The 24,546-nt window shown below is 39.5% G+C and overlaps 2 protein-coding genes and 1 pseudogene across 3 annotated transcripts in view; all 3 read left to right on the top strand.

Annotated features, from left to right (window-relative positions):
- The first annotated feature begins 1,152 nt into the window (after nt 1-1,152).
- On the top strand, nt 1,153-11,428 carry LOC111335666 (protein SHQ1 homolog). 2 transcript variants are annotated; one of them, XM_088759566.1, is made up of 16 exons: nt 1,153-1,359; nt 1,537-1,604; nt 1,908-1,972; nt 2,255-2,383; nt 2,506-2,597; nt 3,197-3,274; nt 4,245-4,357; nt 5,073-5,169; nt 5,596-5,635; nt 6,123-6,177; nt 7,136-7,235; nt 7,533-7,586; nt 8,139-8,262; nt 8,661-8,781; nt 9,499-9,538; nt 10,285-11,428. In XM_088759566.1, the coding sequence occupies exons 1-16, from the start codon at nt 1,285-1,287 to the stop codon at nt 10,717-10,719; spliced, it is 1,686 nt and encodes a 561-aa protein (XP_088615692.1). In that variant the 5' UTR covers nt 1,153-1,284; the 3' UTR covers nt 10,720-11,428. The 2 variants fall into 2 exon arrangements, with proteins under 2 accessions (XP_088615692.1, XP_088615693.1); XM_088759567.1 differs by lacking the exon at nt 9,499-9,538 and having other exon boundaries at nt 10,285-10,427.
- A 782-nt stretch (nt 11,429-12,210) lies between these two features.
- LOC148729845 (diamine oxidase [copper-containing] pseudogene) lies at nt 12,211-14,956 on the top strand (annotated as a pseudogene).
- Nucleotides 14,957-17,932: 2,976 nt separating this feature from the next.
- The window catches only part of LOC148729842 (fibronectin type III domain-containing protein-like), a 49,304-nt gene continuing 42,690 nt past the window's right edge, over nt 17,933-24,546 (top strand). Inside the window, exon 1 of the mRNA XM_088759977.1 lies at nt 17,933-18,010. The gene's annotated coding sequence lies outside the window, so the exon portion shown is untranslated. The remainder of the gene's footprint in view (nt 18,011-24,546) is intronic.

Genomic DNA, 24,546 nt, shown 5'->3' with positions numbered 1-24,546 from the left:
AAAACGCTTTTTAAAATGAAACATTTATCAAATTTTCGGAAAAATGCTAAGAACTAATGCTGTGAAAAAGGATGTTTATCAACTTAACTATCTGCAGATCTCGATCCACCCTAAGGCAAAACTCTGATGATGTCATTGATTCGTTTTAGGGGTGAATAAAAAAGTAAACTGAATCAAATTTAATTGCAGCCTTCGAATAGACACAAAGCTTGGATTGAAGTGCTCTTTTCAATTCTTACGTGAGAATATATTCTATTGTAAATGGATAGCAACGGCTAGGTGTACGGCCTCGAAAACTTCTTAAGTCATCGCAAATTTCTTGAATATTTTGAAAATTTTAATAGACTGTTGTAAAAGGCGGTAGTGCCAGCGAGGTAAATGACAATTTTGTTTTGGTAATTAGTTCCTCATCGCGCATAGGTGACCCGGGGAAAATGTTTAATTACTGATATCTTTTTCCTGAATTTGTCTTATTCTAAGGAACCTTTACAGATGAGCTTGAGTGTCAAACAAACTGATAGCCCCTCTTTTTCCGAAATTACATTTTCTTGTTCTACACTAGGTGAGACAGGAATAAACGAAATGAAAAAATTGAAAAATTACCAAAGATCTCCTGGGGAGCATTTACAAACAATCTCTTGATTAATTCTAGATAAGAAAAGCAAAGAAATAAGTAATTTTCAGCAGATCGTGCGTACGGAAATCTGTTTACTTTCAGGAGTTCAGATATTTTATAGTAATCGTGTTTGAATCTCACTAAAAATAAATAAAGAACTTATTTTAGACATTTGAACAGAGTTAATAATTTGGCTGCATCAGTTTTCATAATAGAAAAACTTTAGCTAGAGCTTTGTTGCACTTCAAGATAGAAAAATAAGCTGAGCGTGGGTTTAATTTCCACTAGATTAAAAATTTGCCACTTTTTTAGATTTCGATCTTATGATCTGTCTCCTATAGAATATTAAACAAAATATGGAAAAAATCACTTTCGAACATCCCAGGGTCTATTAAGTCGTCTTTATACCAGCAGTTCTTTCTTACCTGGAGCAGTTGGCGATGAAATTTTTTTCTCAGTTGTCAATTTTTTTGGTAACATGAAAAAAAGAAGCTTTTTCCTTGGTAGCCGTAAGAAGCCTGGTTACTAAACTTCTTTAGACTGCGCGAAAACTGGGGAGCATGGATTCAACATGGCGGACGACTATTAGCGAATTTCTTGCCTCAGCAATAATGTTTAGATCTATTAACGATCAAAATGGTTCAGCATCGAGCATAGCTTTCTGAAACATGCTTACTCCTGTATTTGAGCTTAGCCAAGACGATGAGTTCGTTTTTGTGTCGATAAAAACTCCCTATGTGAAGGTAAGCGATTCAAACAGGATCTGCAGGTAGTTTAGGAGGAAAACACATGGAACGATTTTCTGAAAAAGAAACATGCTTAACCTGCTTTAGATAAGCAAATAGTTAGTGAATTATTCCTTATCGTAATGATTTTTATGATGTTTTGCATTTAAAACTTAGATGTTTTGTAACCTGTAGATTGCAGATGTCGATTTCTTCATCAATGACACAGTGTTTAAATTTTATGTCAAGCCATACTTTCTGAGGTAAGCTATCAAGAACGTGTACCTTTGTATGTAAAGCATAATTAGCAAAACTTTGATCTGGACTCAAATTCTGCTAGGATAAAAACATAAGACTAAACGAAACAAAAAAAACAAAACAAAACAAAACAAAACAAAAAAACAAACAAATATTTATCCAGAATGTGAAGTATTTTACTCCAAATATCTTTTAAGTAATTCTTATTACTGTCTACTGTACAATTCTCATCGTGTGAGTTTGGAGAATTTGGTATTGGATCAACTCATATTCCCCTAATTGATATGTTTCTTCCTGTTTTCTCCCAGGCTTAATTTACCAGGAGAGATTATTGAAGATGGGAGAGAGTCTGCATCTTATGATGTTGAGAAAGGTAACATGTGCACCATGACAATCAGAGACCAGTAACCTTTGAGGTTGTTGACAGTGTGATGTAAGGCTATGTTGTTACTGAACAGTAATATTTGGTAACAAAATTAACAGAAACAAATTGTTTCACGAGATTCTTACAAAGATGTATGTTTTTCCTCCAAATCACAATAAAATTTCTTGCTAAAAATTTTTCACCCAACCGAACACAACAGGCATTTTGTAGAACATCTGAGCAGTTTTTACATCACTTACTCTTCATTTTTGACTTTCATCCATACCATAGGAACATTTTCAATAAAGCTTCCTAAGCTACATCCAGGAGAGATCTTTGAGAACTTGGATCTGTTAACAACATTACTGGCTCCTAAAAAGAAGGCATCTTTGAATGTGAAGCCTCTCGTTGAAATTGTTGGTAAGCATAGTTTATAATTTTTTACACATTCATGATTTTGGTAAATTGTTTTCTGCTGGACTACCGTACTTTATAGTTACATGTATAGTCAAATCATATGACACTTCTAATTTTTATTGAAGAAAGTGATACCATAGCAAAGGTTGATGACCAAGAAGATGAGAGCAATAGTGATGAGGAATTTGACTGGGAATTTGAGCAACATTTACCTCTGGTAAACTTTGTTATATAAATTTTTAAGGACCATTGTTAGCTTTCAATCATTAGTCTAAGATTAGTACAGTTGTAAAAAACTGGCACATAGCTGCAGCTTCATAAGATGAATGAAGGTAAATTTCCAGCTTGTGGCATGATCCCTTTTTGCATTTTTTTTTTATGTACACTGTACATGAAAAATGAAATGTAAAAAATGAAAAATTGGCCACTAGTGTCCAAAATAAAAAAAAATTGGCCACTAGTGTCCAAAATGGAAAATTGGCCACTAGTGTCCAAAATCGAAAATTGGCCACTAGTGTTCAAAATAGAAAATCAGCCACTAGTTCCAAAATCAAATATTGACCACTAGTGTCCTAAATTAAAATATTGACCATTAGTGTCCAAAATCAAAAATTGGCCAATGGTGTCCAAAATATTGAGAGTTGGTCACTTAGTGTCCAAAATAAAACATTGACCTCAAGTTTCATGTCCTATATGGGGAAATCGTCACAAAAGTCTTGTTTTATTTAATATTTATTGATGTCAGTGTCATTAAAAGATAATTGCAACCGTTAGTAAGGAATTTTCAGATCCAAACCTACTAACTTCATTTTGCAGGATAATGCAGAGATTAGTCTGGGTGAAACCAGATATGGATTTGCCAACCAAAAGGGTGGAATCTTTAAAGGCAGGGAGGTACTACGCATGTAAAGTAGTCTTGCTACAGGATGGGAGAGCTTAGATATTGATGCTTTGGTGACCAGAGCACTTACATATACATGTACATCCTACACTGTACTATTGTGATGTGGGATAATTTTCCAGATTACGATGGGTTGAGTTTCTTTTTGGTGCTCACCAACACTCAAGGCCCTTCCAGCCACAAACTATTTTTTTTCACCCATTAATAGTTGAACTTCACAATTTTTTATCCCTGTTGATTTTTCAACTGTATTGCTTGTTTTAATTTTGTTAAAAAAGGGCCTTTCTGCACTTGCTAAAAAAAGTTGTTTGTTAAAACAAATTTCTGTCATCACCAACAATTTGCAGGTGCGGATGGTTTGTTGCTACTTGACAAATTTTGGCTGAAGCAGACAAACTTCAAATGCGCTGTGGACAAAATTTGTCGCAGGTTAAAACTGGATGAAATCAACTAAATAAACAAAACCATGATAAACTTATGGATTATTTGTCATAAGAGCTACAAACAGTGTGTAATTGAACTGAAATCAGTTTACTAGAAAAGCAATAATTGTCTTTTGTAGCAAAACTTGGGGATTCTAAAACTTTAAAATAACTCAGCATGAATCCTGAAATCCCGTGGCAAAATATCCAGGCTGGTCTCATGAGCAGACCTGGTGCTGACAGAATTTGACAGCTTGGAAATTTTTAATGCAGATGCAACAGAGGAAGCAAAACTTTGTTATGAAAAAATTTGTCCCTTGATGTTGTTGTGACAATTTTAGTTTTGTGACAATTTTAGTTTTGTGCGGAAAGGCCCATGGAACTCAATATTGTTATTAATACTGTCTATGGCTATTACTTATTTTCTGCATGTTACTTTTTTTTTCTTAGTTTATCTTGTAGGATGTGACTTTTTCTTTTAAAGTTGCAAATTTTTGAACTGGGGCTACAGATGTAGTGACATGCTGGTGTTATTTTACAGGCAGAACTTCTTGAGATAGCAGAAATAACTAATCCTGACTCAATGACACCAAGTAAGAGACGAGAAAACAGGCATGCAGCTGAAGATGCCAAGTTTGATGAGGATTATTACTTGTAAGACAAATACCTTCATATTGTAACAACTTAACGTTAAGAAACCCAATTGTGTTTTAAAACATTTGTAAGCAGCAAAAGATCTATGAAACAGCTTACTTTTTCATGGCTTCATAAATTTTATGTTGCCCCTGTCACAATTGATATAAGCAGTTAAACATTAGGTGATGACTGACATACAGGAAATTTTGCACTTAAGATGGAATTGATGCAACTATCAGTGTGGAGGAAAGGCCTCGGTGTACCAAAATGAAGGTTTGCAAACAGATCGAAATAACTACTGCAGCAGTGAAATTCAATTATTGTCATGAAGTTGTTCATTTCTAGGCAGTAGGCACATGTACTGTACATATTCAAACCACTCCATTTTGTTTCAATGAACAGCTACTTAACAATTATTCCACGAGATCGCGTTGGATATGAGATGATAGATAGCCAATGGGGCGCTACGCGCCCCGTTGGCTATAATCATCTCATATCCAACAAGTGCGAGTGGAATAATTGTTTTATTAAAAACGTTTAATTAAATTATTAAATTTTATTAAATTTTTAGCACTCTTTTAATTTTAAGCTGACAGGTACGCTTACCATATTTGTAGATTATGGTATATTGGCTGATATAACATAATGGCTAAGCCAATAAAAAGTCTTGAATTGCATTATCCAATGATCTAGTTTTTAATAATTTAAGTTACTTTAACTTCTTCCATATCAGGGCAGATTATTTCAATGTTGATCAAATTCAGCATCTCTTGGATTACAAGCCACCTTGGGATGTTAAATGGCAACAGCACAAACAAAACTCTTTTGAGGTACTACTTCTTTAAAGTGTAATCATGTCAGAGAGTCCTGTGACACAAATGCATCTGTTAAGCACATAAAGACCACAGGACAACCACCGAATTATGATCTTTGTTTGATCTGGTATGATTAAAGATAGTGCACAAACTCAAAATAATGTTTCTTTCTGAGATGATGATAATAATGAACATGGGAGCAATCTTCACAACGACGAACACTTCTTAAGCAGTAGTGAAAATAGGGCCTAGAAATAATTCAGGCCTGTACAGGATTTGAATGCATGATCTCTGTGATCAATGCCCTACCAACTGAGCTAACAAGCCAACTGAGAGCTGGTCATTTTGTCATCAAGATATGGTTTGGCTAGTTCTTGTTACTGATGGCTTCATTTCCTCAACCAGTGATCAACTTTTTTGAATTTGGAAACTATTTTGTAGGATAACACAGAGCATCCAAGTGAGCAAGAAGAGAAAACAGGTATTCTTTGTGACCATTGTTAATAGGATTCTTTAAAAGAAAGTGTTTTAACCATTCAATACTTAGAACTGATGATTACAAGAAAGTCATATAATCTCCAGTGCATTATTCAGAAAATGGTATTGAGAAAACAGAAGTGATTTTATCATTAAGCTAGACGTAGGTAAGTAAGTTTTGTCTTGATTAAACACCAAACTCTCTTGAAAGGACGTGTGTAACACCAAGAAGGGAAAATTCCACCTTACATCCTGAGACTGAGCTAGAAACTATCATGGCACAGTCAAAATATCCCAAATCTTCTATCCTAATATGCAATTTTGCAAGAATGAAATAAATTCAAACCTAATTCTGACATGAATTATCACAAATGTGTTCTAGATAATGGAAAAACCTAGCTTTTTAACCCAGAGAGACACAATGAACGTTATGTATGTCATTTAATAGGCAATCAGTTTGTGAGTTAAATTTTATTGTCTTTAATTTGTAGTTCAGTTCACAGATGAAGAGAAAGACCAGTTGAGGAGACTTCCAAATAAAGATTATATCCTTAAACTCATTGGAAACATAATCCATTAAAATAATTAAAAACCACTGATAAGTGCTTTTCCAACTGATTGATTAGTTTGGAGAAGTAGTGTTCACTTCTTTCAGTGAAACAACTTAGGTTTGGCTGGTAGCTTTGGGTTAAAAAGTGATTCTATAAAAGAAAAAAAAAAGGGAGAAAAAAACTGCTGCTGCAGTGCACACTAGTTGAAAACAATAAAATATCCAGCTTTAAGTTAGTGTTGAAGAAAAGTTGCTAATATTAATTTAAAAATTGTGGATTTGGAGCCTAGTGCATATAAATACAATATACATGTATCCACCAATAATCACTTCCTCTTCCATTAAAATCCTTGATTATAATATTTTTATTTGTTTACAGTAATAGTTATTTTTATGTATATAAGAACGATCCTTCGCAGTAAAGCACTATTTGAGCAATAGTGGAAATCAGACCTGAAAAAAATTTCAGGCCTGTACGGGATTCGAACCACTGACCTCTGCGATACTAGTGCAGCGCTCTACCAATTGAGCTAACAAGCCAACTGGGAGCAGGCCAACTGGGAGCAGGCCAATTAATTTGATGGCCTGCTCCCAGTTGGCTTGTTAGCTCAATTGGTAGAGCGCTGCACTAGTATCGCAGAGGTCAGTGGTTCGAATCCCGTACAGGCCTGAAATTTTTTTCAGGTCTGATTTCCACTATTGCTCAAATAGTGCTTTACTGCGAAGGATCGTTCTTATATACGTCTCATAACCGCAGTTCACTCATATGTTTCATATGTTTGTTGTTGTTCGAGTTATTTTTATACTATGAGAAAATGTCAGTTTTAAAGTTTTTCTGCAATTGCTTTTATTACTTTCAATCTTTTATACATCTAGGTTTTACAATGTATTCATTTATTTAGTAAGTGATTACAAACATTTCTTTACGGTTAAGTGCCCTTAACTAATTACAAACCTTCTTGACGACAAAGAAGAACTTTCACTATTCCTTGGTCTCGTTGATATCGTCTATGCATATGCATATAATCATCGGACTACAGAAGGAGAAAATACGGTAAAGAATTGAAAAATACAGGGTGTACTAGTACCTTGGTTCTAGAAGTTTTTTTGTTCACCTCAAGCTCAAGATGTTTTATTTACCTCTCATCTATGTCAACACGCAGCTCCATCCCCCCTTATTTGAAACACCCTCAAAATCATAGCCTGAAGAAATGATCAAAGCTGAATGTCACTAAGTATTGCTACTGAAGCTTGACTGCATTTTACACCCAACCAAAAGGATCCGTTCTGTTTATCTAGTGCGAAGGCTTTTATCTAAGTTAATAGTGATTTACAAAATGTTGTTTGCCAGGTTGAATCACCTTGGACCATCTCTCGGATAAGTTCTACATTCTCGTGGTTTGAAGTAAGACACTTTTCATTGAAATGACAGATATTTGCAGAACACCTTTATAGACCTAGTGCAAAAAGAAAAAAAACCTCTCTATCTATTTCATATCTAAGTTAAAAATTTATACTTATATATTTACATGAAAAACTTGAGCCCACACAGGGAATAATACTCTTGTCATTATTTTAGCCGAGCACGCCTCAAGGGCAGGAAGTTCCTGTCAAAACACGTTAAGATAGACCTCCTTTACTGAGATTAAGACTGTTAGTAAGCATGCAAAGAATTGTGGTACAAAACAGGATTACAGCTCAGCTCGATTTCTGCCATTCCCTCGTATCTGCTTTTTGGTACAAAGAAGAGGAGAGGGGAGGGGAGGGGGGGGTCTTATTTCTCAAACAGCGGCCGGTGATCCAAGCCAGGTTGCAGCCAGGGGTCCTTAAGCATTTGACATCACATTCGCATACCACCCCTCCTAAAATGCAAGTAAGACGATTACTGGGGGGGACCCATCCTGGAAAATTCCTTCATATAAGACCAGACTTGAATACATATTTTTGGTTTTCTCAGTCCTTCAACAGCATCCATGATGTCATAATTTCTTGTGCTCGCCGATCTTTATCATATCCTCTTTATCGACACTGGTCTTTGATCACTGCAGTTGTTGAGGACACAAAAAAGATATTTTCCCTTGGTATGTAGCCGTTGTGTCTTTTTTTGTGTGAAGCATAACAGTTACTGTTTTTAACGTTGCAGAATCAAGATTCGGAAATTTTATAGATGATGTAGTCTCTGATTTGAGCCAGACTTTATTCTGAACAAGAAACGGATGAGATTAAGAAAGACAAAAGAGGCCTTCGCCTTAGTTTTCCAACAGCCCTCTCCTCGCGGAAATTCCAATGATTACCATGAAATTGTAAAGAATTTTGGGCAAATGAAGTGGGAAGGGAGAATCTGTGAATCCCATCTAGGGGGAGTAGCAATATTCTTAGTCGTGTCATGCTGTAGGAGCCAGGATAAGTATTGACAACATTGGGCCAATGTTGACATTACAATGGGGAGTTAGAGGTCAAATACTTCATTCCTTGGCAGGTCGTCGACAGGTGTTGAGATGTCTATTGGAACTCCATGCCCTGTGTCGTGAAGAAGACCCTTGGTTTCTGTTGAATGATCTCTATTTGACCGACTACTGCGTTTGGATTCAAAAAGCCAGGTAAGATGTTTTAGAGTCATATTTATCTCTGTGTATTGTAGCTCGGAGGCCGAGCGTTTCCAAATACTGATTCCTAAGTCTGTGTGAGAGCGCCTTTTGATAGTGTCTCGTAATCCAAGGAAACCACGGCGGCCAATCAGAGCTCAGAAAATATCATAAGGGGCCAATGAGAACTCTCAAGGTGAAAAGAGCGGGAAGACGCGGGAAGACGCGAGCGACCAAGATCACGATTGGTTTTAACTTTTGTATCTTATTGGTTGAGAGGGTATCCGAAAGTGTTCTAGACCAATAGAATGCAAAGTAAAGCAAAACCAGCAATCCCGGATGACAATCTCTAAGCCGCAAGTTTTCCTCGGCAAGTTTTCTGCTTGCTTTGGAAAGTCCTCTTTTCAAATAACAGACATGTTATGCATTGACCACGGAGACTCGGGTATAGACTTGTTATCATCACCAGTAATTGCCATAGGAATTGAATTAGAAGGGCACTCGTTAAGGAAGTTGTAAAGAGTTAAAGGGAAATTCTATTCCAGAAGGGTTTTTCCCAGAAAGATGACGTTGACAAGGTGTAATTCCAAATATATTCAACAAAAAATATATTATTTAGAAGTTTCCTTACACTTGCATGATCGATTGGCAGTTTCTGCTTTTTATCGGGGTTTGGGAGCTTACCCCGTCAATGCGTTCCCTCGTTACCATATTATTTTTTTCTTGAAACAGCCGTAAGAAGCTTTCGTCTTTAGCAAAAAACCTCAAACAGGTATTTGACAATCATTGTATTTGCCTTTAAGTATACGAACGAGACTGACTCCTATTTTCTGCTCGCACGATCTTAATCCGGTATCCGTTGCAAGGAGCGGCAGTGTTCCTTTTGTCTCTTATAGAGCTGGGTGGCGAGAATTACTGTAAGAGTAGTGTCTTGTCGGAAACCAAAGAAATCTGTGGCCGAAGGTCCTACATTTTGATCAGGACTCCAGCGCGAAAATCCTTCGGCGCGTGCCTGTTTCTCTCTAAGTGTAGCTGTTGCTGAATTACACGCGATGCCTTGTACAGAAAACAATTCGTGAGAAATGGCGAATTTATGAGGAAGAGAGTATTAATTAACTGATTTCCAAAATTTAAAGATTAGGGGGCAAACTGGTAAAGATGGGGGCGAACTTGTTTTACTTCAAGGGGCGAATTCGCAATAGAGGTAAAAAGCGAACGTTAAATGGGGCTAAATATCCATCACCAAGACAAAATAATGGGCCTTTTGCCATAACCTATTTCTGAACGTATGTGGTGGTACCAGCCAGGAGGGAAATTCAAATATCAGATTTCGCGAGTTGAAAGAGTCAGGGGCGGAAAACTTTAAAGACTCTACGACTCCTTCGCCTCTCAGTAATTGAAGCCATATTCTCCATATTAGCTGCCTGAAAGAAAAATGTGACTTGGTATTTTGAGTAAAATGGTTGCAAAAGAGCAGCAAAACTCGTCAATTTGAAGTTTTCCTTTCGTGTCGTTTAGGTCCAAATGAGCAAAGGCGATTTGTCTTGGCAGTTAGAAGAACTGGAACTGGCCGCATGTTTGGTTCAAAAGGAAGAGGAGAAAACCAATTCCGCTGAAAATATATGCGGGACACGTGGAACTGAAAGCGACAATGACAGTTCCGAAAGTGGGAACGAGGATGATACAAGCGACGACGAAGGTGACGACGACGGAGACGGTGATAGCGACGACGAAAGTGGCGACGATGATGATGATACGAGCGACGACGAAGGTGACGACGACGGCGACGATAACAGAGACGACGAAGATGACGTAGGCAACAGAGACGACGATTGCGTAGGCGATCTCGGTGAAAGAAATAAAGAAATAATTTCTGAAACTGATGTTAAGAGAGAGATTTCAGAGGCTGGCCCTTTACTGGACAATGAGATCAAAAAGGATACAGATTCCTAGTTGTTACACTTCTGCTGTTCTACGGAGTAGAAGGATTTTGGTGACAGACACTGACAACAGCAGTTGGTCGCACGACTTCCCCCCCCCCCCCCCGTTCCCCACGGGTCGCCAGTTGCACAATAACAAGGAGACGATAGATCTGTGATAAACTTTGGTCATTTTTCAGGAGTCGATGGATCTGTGATAAACTTTGGCCTTTAGTCAGTATTAATCTGGACTGTCGCGGTTCAAATTTCTTTTGTTGAGATGACAATTGACGATATCCACAACCTTAGAACAATCAGTCCGGACTGTTGTTCGGGTCTTGACATCAAAACAGAGAAAAAATAATTTTTTTCAAATTTATTTATTTAGTGTTTTTTTAAACAATACTTACAAATTACAGTAATAACATAGCGTACTTAACTTACAAGGCTAACATAACTTATATAATAAGGATAACTAATGACAAAACTAGTATAGTTTACTGGTATAGCATACACTGATACCTAACATATACAAATGACTGACCTACCTTCACGACCTGGCAAAACCTACTGTTAATTTAAAACAGACTTAACTTACTTACGTATAGTTGGTCGCTTGCATGTCTAGCCAGTTACACAACAGCTAACAATGGTTGTATCTGTGATGGCCTTCGATAACATTTGCATTGTGGGAATGACAATTGACACAACATCAGCATTAAAAAAACTTGAATTACAGAAAACTTCAAAGGCTACGTGAGTCGGCGTGGCAAGGAGATTTCAAGCAGAAGCAGGGTCGCTCTATTTCATGCGGTCCTTTTTAAGCCTCATAGATTCTCCCTTTTAAGAACTTGGCAGCTCTGTGTTTGTTTATACCACGCTTCGAGAAAAGCGACTTTGGTCAGCGCGATTCAAAATTTCACATTTTTTTCAAGGCAATTGTTAACCATCTACGACTAAAAAATCCTGTGGTGCATCTGTTCTCAGTGACTAAAAATAAAGGCACAGCGAACTGCACGCAACTTCCATGCCGTTTGTTTATCGAGTAATTTTTTTTGCTGCTTCCTTTTTCCTTTTCCTGTTTTGTTTTTCTTTACTTCAGCAAACTGAAAGCATAAAACAGGGCTTTAGTCTACCTGCTCTAAACTGCACAATGTTCGAGTGTTCCGCTTGCATGTCCCAAGAGTTAAATGTCACTTCCAGGAGGAGGTAGGCGGAGCTGTATACTTGCCGACTAAATTCATTAGAATTCTTCCGGGAAAAGTAAAAAGAGGAACTTATGCACGGAATTACAATATTTGAACGTGTACAAAATTTTTCCATCACTGGTATGGACCTCGTCCAATGTCGATAAAAGACGAGTTGTGACTGGAATCGTGTTGTTTACTCCGGAGAGAATCAAGATGTCGCCAAGTGTGATCATTTTGATAAAAAGATACTTGACCCGTCAAATTGCGTAATTGTCTGAATATTGTCTAAATAGAGACTATTGTGTACATAAAATTGAGTCTGTTGTAATCATCGTCCAGGCGAGTCGCACAAACAATGGCGGATAAGAACGGCGACAAATCGAATCTTATGTTGAAAGTCCTCCTTGTGATCTTCATTTTGCTATCTGTAGCTTTGCTCATTGCGTTAATTGTGGTCACTCTCGGAAATGGCAAGGACAGCGCTGCAGAAACTGGAAGTTCATCCCCCAGTATCGAAGAGTGCCCGGAAAAAACTCAGCTGAATGCACCATCAGAGGGCTCCCATGGTTGGAGAGAGCTCTACCGAGATTTATCCAAGGAAGAAATAATTGCAGTTCGAGACTATATCATCAAGCAACCGTCCTTGAACGCAACAGCGTATGAAAATGCCAACATCAACGAAAACTATATTTACTTGATCGAGCTGCAACAGCCGCAGAAATCCGAGGCGCTCGCTTACCTTGACACGAACAACGCCCCGAAACCTACACGCAAGGCTCGAGTGGTTTTGTACAATGGGGGGAAAGCAAACCCGGATGTGAGAGAATATTTAGTGAGTCCGGTCGAAAAGCCTAGTCAGCACGCAGAATCGAAGGGCCCTGGTCAAAAATATCCGATCCCATTCAACGCGCGATTCCCAGACCCTAAAGAGATCGACCTAATGGACAAATTAATTCGTAATTTGACTTCGCACCCTGGCGTTGATAAACTTCTCAAAGAGGGAACGGATGGTTATTCGATGTTGGACTGTTTGCAGCCCAAGTGTTTGAAATGGGGTCTAGCAGCTCCCAGTACGTTCAAGATCAACGAGCGAAAAACGTGGACGTGGTTGATGCGGGATTTGATTGGATATTACATTCATCCTGTAGGTTTTGAGATGCGTTTGGATACAAGCGGCAACGACGTGTCCCTCTGGAAAGTGGATAAAATATTTTATAACAATGCAACTTATGACACGGTAGACGAGTTAGTGAACGCCTTTAACAGCGGATCGAAGATGCCAGTTTTCAAAGCACCAGAAGACAACGGAAGATTTTCAACTTATCAGCGACGTGGGAAGAAAGAACCCGCCAAGCCACTTCGAAATCCTCAGCTCTACGAGCCCGATGGCAAGCGGTACACTGTCAGCGGACGTCACATAGAATACATGGGCTGGAGTTTCTGTTTCCGGTCTCGGACCTCTTCCGGTATACAACTGTTCGACATCCGGTTCAAAGGTGATAGGATAGTCTACGAGCTGAGCGCGCAGGAGGCTGAAGCGTTTTATTCCGGTTGGGCACCCAAGCCAATGTTTACCAATTTCCTTGACACCGCTTGGAACATGGGATCCATGAGTTTTGAACTTCTTCGTGGCCTGGACTGTCCTAACACAGCGACGTTCTTTGATTTGATTCATTTCATTGGTGTTAAAGAGCCAGCCGTGTACAAGAACGCGGTCTGTGTTTTTGAACAAGACATCGGGATTCCCTTACGAAGACATTATGACACCGATTTTCAAGGTAGCTACAACTTCTATGGAGGGGTCCCTGGAAGCGCACTGATCCTTCGAACAGCTTCGACAACATATAACTACGATTATGTTCTCGATTACATTTTCTATCCCAATGGTGTGTTAGAAGTGCGAACCACAACCAGTGGCTATGCACAAACTACTTTCTATACTCCTGACGAGGACCCATACGCATACCAGATCCACCCCAAGATGGCGGGTAGCCTGCATGATCACATTTTTAACTACAAAGTCGACATTGATGTACGTGGCACTAAGAACTCTCACCAGACTGTCGAGGTTGGCCTGGAGAACATCACAAGTCCTTGGTTTCTCGGTGACCGACACGTACAAAAGATCTTGAAGCGCCGAGTTCGAACAAAAGAGAAGGATGCGGTGTACCATTTCAATTTTCAGACCCCCACTTTCTTAAATTTCTTCAACAAAGAACAGAAGAACGCCTTCGGTGTCCATCGTGGTTATCGCGTTCAGATCAGGGACATGATGAAGCAGATGATCCCCGAGGCTTGGCCCATGATTAAGGGCGCGGCTTGGTCCCTAAACCAGATGACGGTCACAAAACAAAAGGACACAGAAGAGAGGAGCTCCTGTATGTACGATCAACTGGACATGGCCGATCCCGTGTTGGACTTCACAAAGTTTTACGCAGATAATGAAGACATCGAAAACGAAGATCTGGTCGCTTGGGTCACTATTGGGATGATGCATGTCATGCACTCGGAAGATGTCCCCAATACAGCAACCCCAGGGAACTCCGCAAGCTGAGGCCCTTCAGCTACTTCGACGAGGATCCATCCATGGGGATGTATGACGGTGTAGTCATCAAGCCAAACGCTGGCGGGGGTAATGATATCGATACTCTGGGATCTCCAGCCACGCAATCAACCTGTACCCCTAAGAACAAGCCCATTGAGTTTTTTGGTCGTTATGGAAATTATTAGAGAACATAGCTCTCTGTAAAAGGACATCATCAATGATCCCACAGCTTACGCAAATAGTATTCATATTTTCTAACTGGAAGAAAAAAAAATTGCGATAAATGTTTCCTGAATTTAGCTTCGTTTACCTTTTTTTAGCGAGTCTTTTCGACAGTAAAACGTGATTTCCAAATCGTCAGGGATATCTTCGGCGTCACGCAATAATTTATCTCGCGTTGCGTGACAGCCCAAAATAGGCACGCACATGCATTCTGGGTAACACCAAATGCCCAGAGAAGTAATTTTACAAATGCAAGAGCGATTACTTCATGAACTGTTAGGCCATAGGAAAATTAAATCAACATTTTGATTTTATTTTTGTTGAAACTAGAATTTAAAAGTTAATGCTGGGGGAGGGGTGGGGTTGTGTTGCCATGGAAGGGCCAGTAGGCTCTAACAGATCGAAAATAATTATAATGAGTTAATGTACAACTCTAACTTCATGACTTACCGCTCTCCCACTCCCCCCTCCCCCCATCGCCATTAGACAAAACGATTTCTGCCGTTTTCTCGGACTGTGTCTTCGATTCTTTTCGTGGAAGAGCGCGGGCTCGCTAAACGTGGAACTAAGTTGGCGATGTGTTAAATCTTCTTGGCTATCCGCTTGTTAGTGCTCTCTAAAATCATATATTCGTTCGATTATTGATTTTTAATTTTCGTTTGTCTTTTTTTAGTAACGGAAACGTTTCGTGGACAATAGAACTTCTGGTAGAATTATCGAAGAGCTAAAATATTGATCTTTGAAAATGTTTCTACCGTTGCCGATATTTAACTCTACAAATTCAAAGTACAATATCAAAAAGAAAATAACTTTTCAATTTTTTAGGCCTTTTCGATGTACTGAAAGAAGCTGAAACATCCAAGTCCCGAAGAAGCTTATTATGGCTACTATGATGTTTCTCTTACAGTATCCAAACATATCAGCTGATATTATCCGTGATCTTGATATCTGCGAGCCAGATGTCTTGAGTAACAAGAGATGGATAACTTGTAAGACTTGAAGCACTCTTGATTTTTGAAGAGCTTATTGTGCGTGTATTTCCGTTTCCTTTAAGCATACGTATTTCTGCTTGTTTCCGGTTTAAGACTGCGGTGGCCTGCAGACTATCACCAACTTGAGTGGCTAGACATTTTTAAAATGGCTGCGGGAAGAATCGGGTAGTGAGCAACTTTTTTTCCGCGTGATCCGTTTACAAGAGGGAAGCCTAAGTACGAGAATAGCGCACAAGTTTGTTTTTCGTAAATCTGGTGTAGAAGCTGCGTGCATAGTTAATTTTCACTCGAACTTCTTTTTCGCAGGTTTTCATGGTTGAGCGACGTACAATTCTTCTCCTAGAAGTGGACAAGATCCTTTACAAAAACATCTCGCAATCCAGTTTTAACCGCATGACTGATAACAAACCGCAGTCTTCAAAACATAAGCGACGGTCTAAATTACACGCAATCTATGAATTAAAATCATGCAAGTTTGAAGACTTCATGACATATAGATATATGTGCGTTAAACAAATTTCGAAGCTCCTGGCGAATATGATAAGACTAGTGTTGTTTTGATGTTTTGACGAAATAATACATCAGCCTTTGTCTGACTGCATAGTTCGGACGCGCACACGCCCGAGGCTATTTTTCTGATAGAAGGATAACCAATGTTGTTTACGAAATTTAAGACTAGGTTTACACTAGAGGAGAGTTTTCCGGATTCGTAAATGTTTCCGGATTCATCAATTTTGGAGTATTCGGATTCGTAGGCGTTTACACTGAAAGGATATTCAGATTCCTGACCGTTTACACACAACGACAACTCCGGGAACATTCTAAATGGAATGGTTACCAAGCCCAGTGTTGTTTTATCGTTCGATCGACAAAGTGAAAATGCCTCCCCCAAAAAAGGCTAGAGTAGATCCAGATGCCACTGAGGCAAATTTGAGTCGGACAGATGCCAGGCCATCTACAATATACGTCGTCGGCAATTAAGTGTGGCTGACGTTAAACTTCCTTGCAATAATAATTTGCGTTTCCTCAGAAATACTGCGGTACACATGATAAAATTTATCGCCTGAACCTGCAACAAGATTAAGCAGCCGGAGACCGCCAGCAATGTTAGCACCAGATCCTCCATTTTGGTTCACCGCAAACTCAAAAGATCGCAGGCGGAAATAATATCCGGATTCGAGAAAAAAAAGCGGTTACACGACAAAACTTTCCGGATTCAAAAGTTATCGGATTCAAAGTTTCCACTTTAAATTCCGGATTCAAAATCTCCGGAGATATGACCAAACCGGGAAGTTTTTATTTCGGATTCGTCCACTTTCGTGTAAACGGCAAAATCAATCCGGTACTAAAACGGGTTCTGTCCTGGTGTACCGGTTCACAAGGGAATTACCATCGTTCTTTCTTTGTTTAGGAGTCATTGGTTAGGTGTAGTGTATTGTTCGGTCTTTTGTATCGGCTCTTGTGAACCGGTACACGAGGACAGAACCCTAAAACGTTTCGGATTCATCACGAATCCGGAACAATTTCCTCTAGTGTAAACCTAGTCTAAGAAGTAACCTACGCAGCATGACGCCACTAATTTGATCATTTGTTTTGGATAAAACATTACTTTCTCGCAAACGACCATCTGCACTACTGTCGTTAAAATGCTGCACAATAAACCCTTTCTGATTTGCGGTTTGTTCGGTACGCGGGAGCGACTAAATGACTCTTAATTCTGCCTTCTTAAAATGACGTGGCAAATACCATTACGCTGTTGAATACACGGCTATTAGGTATATTTAAGTTCAAGGCCATTGATTAAGCCGACCTTGTCGGGTAGAGGAAGGAGCGGGGCGCCTTTAATTTCACTTGTCTGCATCATGCTAGAGGCTGTTGAATGTACTCACATTAACTCACCACCACCCATCCCCCCCCTCCCTTAAAGAAAAAGTTCTCAAAGGGTCAGTGAAAAAAGCATAGTAAAAAGTGGGTGAGACGTAGTGAATTCTATTATTATAGTTTTGCATCTGATTGGTTGAAAGGGTGACGCAATTATTTTCACCAATCCTAGGGCATTTAAGTAAACCCAATGTAGTTCCGGATTGTATTTTCCTTTCGCCTTTAGGTGAACTTACGCCAGCCGGCTGCTTGGTGCGGCTTCAGGCTGTGTGCATAATTAATTTAATGAGCAAGACCAACGGCGCCAGCGTTAATTTGTTTTTAACGGCTTTCGATCTTTACCGCAGCCTGGGGAAAAAACTCAGCAGATTTTGTCACCTGTTCTGAGTAGTTCATCAGTCGGGCACAACAATGTGTCTAGCCGTCTTTCTCAATTTATCTCCGTTCAAGCCTTACCGATTTTTATTCTTTTGTTGGAAGGTGCCTTTGTAAAAGGTGAGATACGATAAATGTAAAGATTTTTGGTTTAAATGCTAGCATAATACGTTACTTTCAAGTCGTCTTCACAATTTGTTTCCCGTTGGAGTAGAACGATCGTTCCTGTCAGATACTTATTTTATAGACTTTGGTACCATTTCGTGGCTCAAGTTTGTTTTTTATTCTTATTTGTTTGGCCATCGATTGGTACGAGTCCTGTGAGATAAATTATTGTGTTAGTTATCCCCAATTTAGCTTTAACTTTGGCCAATTTGTGTTTTCATGTGCTGGTCATGAACACTTATACCGATGTGAAAATGATAGGTCGGTTTCCAAATCGACAGGGATTACGATTCTTCGGGAAGACCGAGTCGATTTTTTTCTTAATTAAATGGGCAAGTTTCAGGTTACATCGTCAGCTACCTTTGTGGACAACCTATGCGAATCATACATTTCATGTTTTTAAGTAGAACGCAGGTATACTTCCAAAGACAACTATGAAAATTACGAAAGTGGGCATGCATGAGTCATCCGTTTTGGAACACTTGATCGAGGGGAAGACATCTTCACTTCTCTTTTTAGCGATTTCTTACCTCGGTTAACACGAAAAGTTATTTCGACACTGTTACTTTCATTTTCTCTTCTGGCCGATTTTGAAGGCGGTCAAACGTTTTCAGCGGAGGTTATGTTCCGCCTCGATTCATTTATTTGTATCCAACGATGTTGTATTTCGTGTCGCAAATAATCGCCGTACATTGTCGTTAGTGCATTGGCAGTTGTCGCATGTCTGACGCGAATGATCGCACAAAGTTACCATGGCTGTATTCTAAAAATCTGTCTCGGTGAAGTCATTGTAAGTCTCGTGCTTGAACTAGCGTTCAGTAGCGTCTTCTTTCTTCACTAATACCATCCTCGGAGACCCAGGGGCTGAGTTGATTTCAAGTTAGGGCATGAAGATCCCCTGGGGACATTGTCTTACAAGACTAGTTCCAAACGGTCGCAGTCGTTCTGCCATCTGATTGGTGCCAGAAAATCTTTGTGTTTTTCTGCCCAATCAGAGTGAAGTGTGCTTTAGAGTACTTTCGTGTGTTTTAACACGGACATTATACTAGTAGCTCAGTTGCTTGCTATGTTTGTTTGGATCGTGCGAAGGAGATTTGCTTCAGGTGAAAAGTTTCAGTCTCAGCACACAATGTAAGAGAAATCGGTCAGATTGTCCGCGAAAATCTTACCGGAAATTACTGAATACTTTCGCAGGTATCACTAGAGAACGTGTTTTAAAGTTTGCGAGGTTTGTATACAACACGATGGTTACAGTCATTGATATGTCGCTTTAAACTTTAAACGAGATTTAAGCTTAAATTTTTCTAGATTTTTTGCATAATTTGCTGTGACTGAAACTTTGCCAATCCCGTGAAGTTATTTCGTGGCACGGACCACGCAGGTATGTCGGGCAACTGGTACTTGTGCAACTTTCTGTGCGTGCCAAAATCTAATCTCATCTTCGCTTGACAAAAAACAAAAGCTAAGCGTGGAAACTTTTGCTTATTAGATGTAGGTAGATGACCCTGTACTACTAAACAATTTGGATATATCAACAAAGTTGAAATGGAAAATTGGCCACCGTAACGATTACAAAAGCTGACGTTTCGAGCGTTAGCCTTTCGTCGGAGCGAAGGGCTAACGCTCGAAACGTCAGCTTTTGTAATCGTTACGGTGGCCAATTTACCATTTCAACTTAGTTGATATATCCAAATTATTTCGTTACTCCCACCGACGCAGCCCCAAACAGTTTCTTTCGAAACTATCAGCCTTTATTCACCTGTACTACTAAGCTGACATTTGCACTAAAGCAAACCCCGCCCCTTCCATCCAACATTTCTTGGTCTTTGGTTTTGTTTTTCCCATTGAAAACAGCATCGGACCGATTCCTAATCATCCTCGGAGACCCAGGGGCAGTGAGTCGATTTCAAGTTAAGCGCAGAAGAGCCCCTGGGGACATTGTCTTACAAGACTAGTTCCAAACGGTCGCAGCCGTTCTGGCATCTGATTGGTGCCAGAAAAAGTTTGTTTTTTTCTGCCCAATCAGAGTGAAGTGTCGTTTGGAGTCCTTTCACGTGTTCTAACACGCACATATTCTTCAAGCTCTGTTGCTCGCTATGTTTGTTTGGGCCGTGCGACGAAACTTTGCCCGAGGTGAAAAGTTTCAGTCTCAGCACACAATGTAAGAGAAATCGATCAGATTGTCCGCGAAATCTTACCGGAAATTATACTGAATACTTTCGCAGGTATCACAAGAGAACGAGTTTAAAAGTTTGCGAGGTTCGTATAAAACATAATGGTTGCAAGCATTGATATGTCGCTTTAATCGTTAGATGAGATGTAAGCCTAAATCTTTCGAGATTTTTTTGTATAATTTGCCGTCACTGAAACTTTTCCAATCCCGTGAAGCTATTTCGTCGCACGGGCCACGCAGGTATGTCGAGCAACCGGCGCTTACGCATTTTTTTTGTGCACGCCCGGCAAAAATCTAATGTAATCTTCGCTTGAAAAATTAAAAAGAAAAGCTAAACGTGGAAAGTTTTGTTTATTAGATGTGGGTAGATAACCCTGTACTAAGCTGACATTTACAGTAAAGCAAGCTCGCCCTTTCCATCCAATATTTCTTTGTCTTTGGTTTTGTTTTCCCCAATGAAAGCAGCATCGATTCCCAATGATCAAAGGTAATTAACTTGGTCTTCAACAATCGACAAAAGAGGTGAAGTGACAATGACCAAGGGACTAGAAGAGTATCCGTGGCCTTTCGAGCTGAAGAATTTGAACACTCAACGCAGCAGTTGAAAGATTAACTTTCTTCAAACCCCTTAGGTAACTGTCCGAAAACATATCTCCTTTCCACGATGATCTCGATGATTAGTTTTTGTTCAGATTTTAATTAGCTAACCGGAAACACAGCTAAGCTTTCTTTAAGCGCTTGCTGGAGGTCGTTCACGTATGTAACGTTCTCAGCAAGTTTGGCCATATTTTAAAGACTTTACTACAAAGCAACGAGTAGAATTTGGCGCGCACAGAAGGCTACGTAAGCGTAAGCGCCAGTTGCTTGACATACCTGCGTGGCCCGTGCGACGAAATAACTTCACGGGATTGGAAAAGTTTCAGTCACAACAAATTGTACAAAAAATCTAAAAATATTTAAGCTTACATCTCATCTAACGTTTAAAGCGACATATCAATGCCTGCAACCATTATGTTTTATACGAACCTCGCAAACTTTTAAACTCGTTCTCTTGTGATACCTGCGAAAGTATTCAGTATAATTTCCGGTAAGATTTCGCGGCCAATCCGATCGATTTCTCTTACATTGTGTATTGAGACTGAAACTTTTCACCTCGCGCAAAGCTTCGCCGCACGGCCGAGACAAACAGCGAGCAACAGAGCTTGTTGTATGTGTGTGTGTTAAAACACACGAAAGGACTCCAAACGACACTTCACTCTGATTGGGCAGAAAAAAACAAACTTTTTCTGGCACCAATCAGATGCCAGAACGGCTGCGACCGTTTGGAACTAGTCTTGTAAGACAATGTCCCCAGGGGCTCTTCTGCCCTTAACTTGAAATCGACTCACTGCCCCTGGGTCTCCGAGGATGATTCCTAATGATCATAGGTATTTAACTTGGTCTTCAACAATCGACATAAGAGGTGAAATGACAATGACCAAGGGACTAGAAGAGAATTTCAACACTCTAGACAGCTGTTGAAAGATTAAACTTTTTCCAAACCCCTTCGGTAACTGCCCGAAAACATCTTTCCTTCCCACGATCTCCTCGTTAATAAGTTTTTGTTCAGATTTTAATTAGCTAACCGGAAACACAGCTAAGCTTTCTCTTAGCACTTGCTGGAGGTCGTCCACGAACTCAACGTTCTCTGCAACCTTGGCCGTATTGTGAACGACTTTACTACTAAGGTTAGAATTTGGCGCGCACAAAAGGCAGAAAGATAAGTAGGCGAAAGCGCCAGTTGCTCGACATACCTTCGTGGCTCGTGCGACGAAATAACCTCACGGGATTGGTAAAGTTTCAGTCACAGCAAATTATGCAAAAAATCTAGAAAAATTTAAGCTTATATCTCGTTTAACGTTTAAAGCGACATATCAATGAATGTAACCATCGTGTTGTATACAAACCTCGCAAACTTTAAAACACGTTCTCTAGTGATACCTGCGAAAGTATTCAGTATAATTTCCGGTAAGATTCTCGCGGACAATCTGACCGATATACTGGACCATTATACTTCTTTGTATACTAAAAGACGATGTAGTGTACTTCTCGAGCACCTTTTCCGTGGAAATGTAATGAATTTTGTCGGCAATTTGTTCGTAAAAAATTTCGTGTTTCAGAGCGCGTGTTGTAAACTAACTGTACCTGATAAAGAGGCTTCCTGCTGTCTCCAAACATACGTTGTTGTTTTCAATATACTGGACCAATACTGGACCTCCCAAAAGTAAAATCAACAACCTTCGGGTTAAGATCATGGAGATATGCTGCATCGAAACTATGGAACGCTTTACCGGACGAGTCTCGAAAGATACAGACATTTACTAGTTTTAAAAATTACTTAAAAACATTAGATCTCACGGGACTCTAGCGCGGTGAGGATCTATTTTTAATTATATTTCAACTCGTTGACTACATTACTAAATTCTTATATTTTAATATTAGCCTGTTTTTAATGATTACATTTTACATTTTATATATTCTAGTTCTTAATTCTTAATTTATTTAAATTTATATACCTTCACAAGGCTTTATAATTTCCTTTTTTCTTTTTATTTCGTGGCGTACCTGTAAACTAGGTTTTAGCTAAGCGTTCTGACCACGTTAAATAAATTGATTGATTGATTGATTGATTGACCGATTTCTCTTACATTGTGTGCTGAGACTGAACCTTTTCACCTGAAGCAAATCTCCTTCGCACGATCCAAACAAACATAGCAAGCAACTGAGCTACTAGTATAATGTCCGTGTTAAAACACACGAAAGTACTCTAAAAGCAAACTTCACTCTGATTGGGCAGAAAAACACAAAGATTTTCTGGCACCAATCAGATGGCAGAATGTCTGCGACCGTTTGGAACTAGTCTTGTAAGACAATGTCCCCAGGGGCTCTTCATGCCCTAACTTGAAATCAACTCAGCCCCTGGGTCTCCGAGGATGCACTAATACTTGCTGGATTTCATTTTCGCTGATTAGCATAATTATTTTTTGTGAGTTTACATTTGAATGTGACTTGGGCGACTTCTTTGTATACTAAAAGACGATGTAGTGTACTTCTCGAGCACCTTTTCCGTGGAAATGTAATGAATTTTGTCGGCAATTTGTTCGTAAAAAATTTCGTGTTTCAGAGCGCGTGTTGTAAACTAACTGTACCTGACAAAGAGGCTTCCTGCTGTCTCCAAACATACGTTGTTGTTTTGAATATTACAACGCATCTAGCCACCGACTGACCTCAGGAAAACGCTCTCTTGCACATCAAAGGACGAAAGAAACATTTGAGTGTCCTCACACCTTCCTTACCCAACTTTTAATACGGGTCAAGAACGCCAGTCATCAAATTATACAGCAGTTTTTGGTACGACTATTGGCGTGAAGATACCGTCTGTTTATTTTCTTATTATGATTGTGTGATACCTCCTTTGTCTTTGGAATCTCGTCAAGTAAGTAGTTCATAAGAGAGCAGGAAATGATTGCTTCAGGCTATCATTCTCTGCCATTGGATAAAAATTTTCAAAATGCATTTTTCTATGAAACGCCTCCATGCCAAAGAGTTCGATATGGTATGTTTATCTAACAGACATGTAAACAATACTTTGATTAATACCTAGCTTTTTACTAATATCCTTCATGCCCTTCTGTGATCACAGAGTTCTGTAATTAGATATAACATATTTTCCCACAATTAGATTGTGTCTTGGAGCAGAACAACTGTCACCTTGAGGCAGTTTTGATGGTAATTGTTTTTCCAAAGTTGTACATTGAAATGTACAATTTTCATGAGTAGTGCATGCACCCCACTCCCAGTGTTCCATGGGGCACCCTAAATCAATTTGTGACCTCTCACAGGAAAACGTTCGGAACGGTTAGCCGTTTTTAAACGGATAGCCGTTCACCAGCCGTTCGAATGGATTAGCATGCCGTTCGAACGCCTCAAGCTATCCGTTCTTGAATATTCATCATCCGTTCGAACCGTTTGAGCTATCTGTTTAAGAAATTTCACCATCCGTTCGAACGCCTCCAGCTATCCGTTCTCGAATATTCATCATCCGTTTGAACGCCTCTAGCTATCCGTTCTTGAATATTCGTCATCCGTTCGAACGGTTCGAGCTATCCGTTCAAGAAAATTCATCATCCGTTCGAACGCCTCGAGCTATCCGTTCTAAAAATTTCATCATCCGTTTGAGCGACTCGAGCTATCCGTTCAAGAAAATTCATCAGCCGTTCGAACGCCTCGAGCTATCGGTTGTAAAAAATCCCTCACCGTTTGAACGCCGTTTACCGTT

Source organism: Stylophora pistillata, chromosome 5, assembly GCF_964205215.1.
Source record: "Stylophora pistillata chromosome 5, jaStyPist1.2, whole genome shotgun sequence".
Taxonomy (NCBI): Eukaryota; Metazoa; Cnidaria; class Anthozoa; order Scleractinia; family Pocilloporidae; genus Stylophora; species Stylophora pistillata.
The sequence above is the reverse complement of the archived record's forward strand: the minus strand, read 5'-3'. Positions and strand labels throughout refer to the sequence as shown.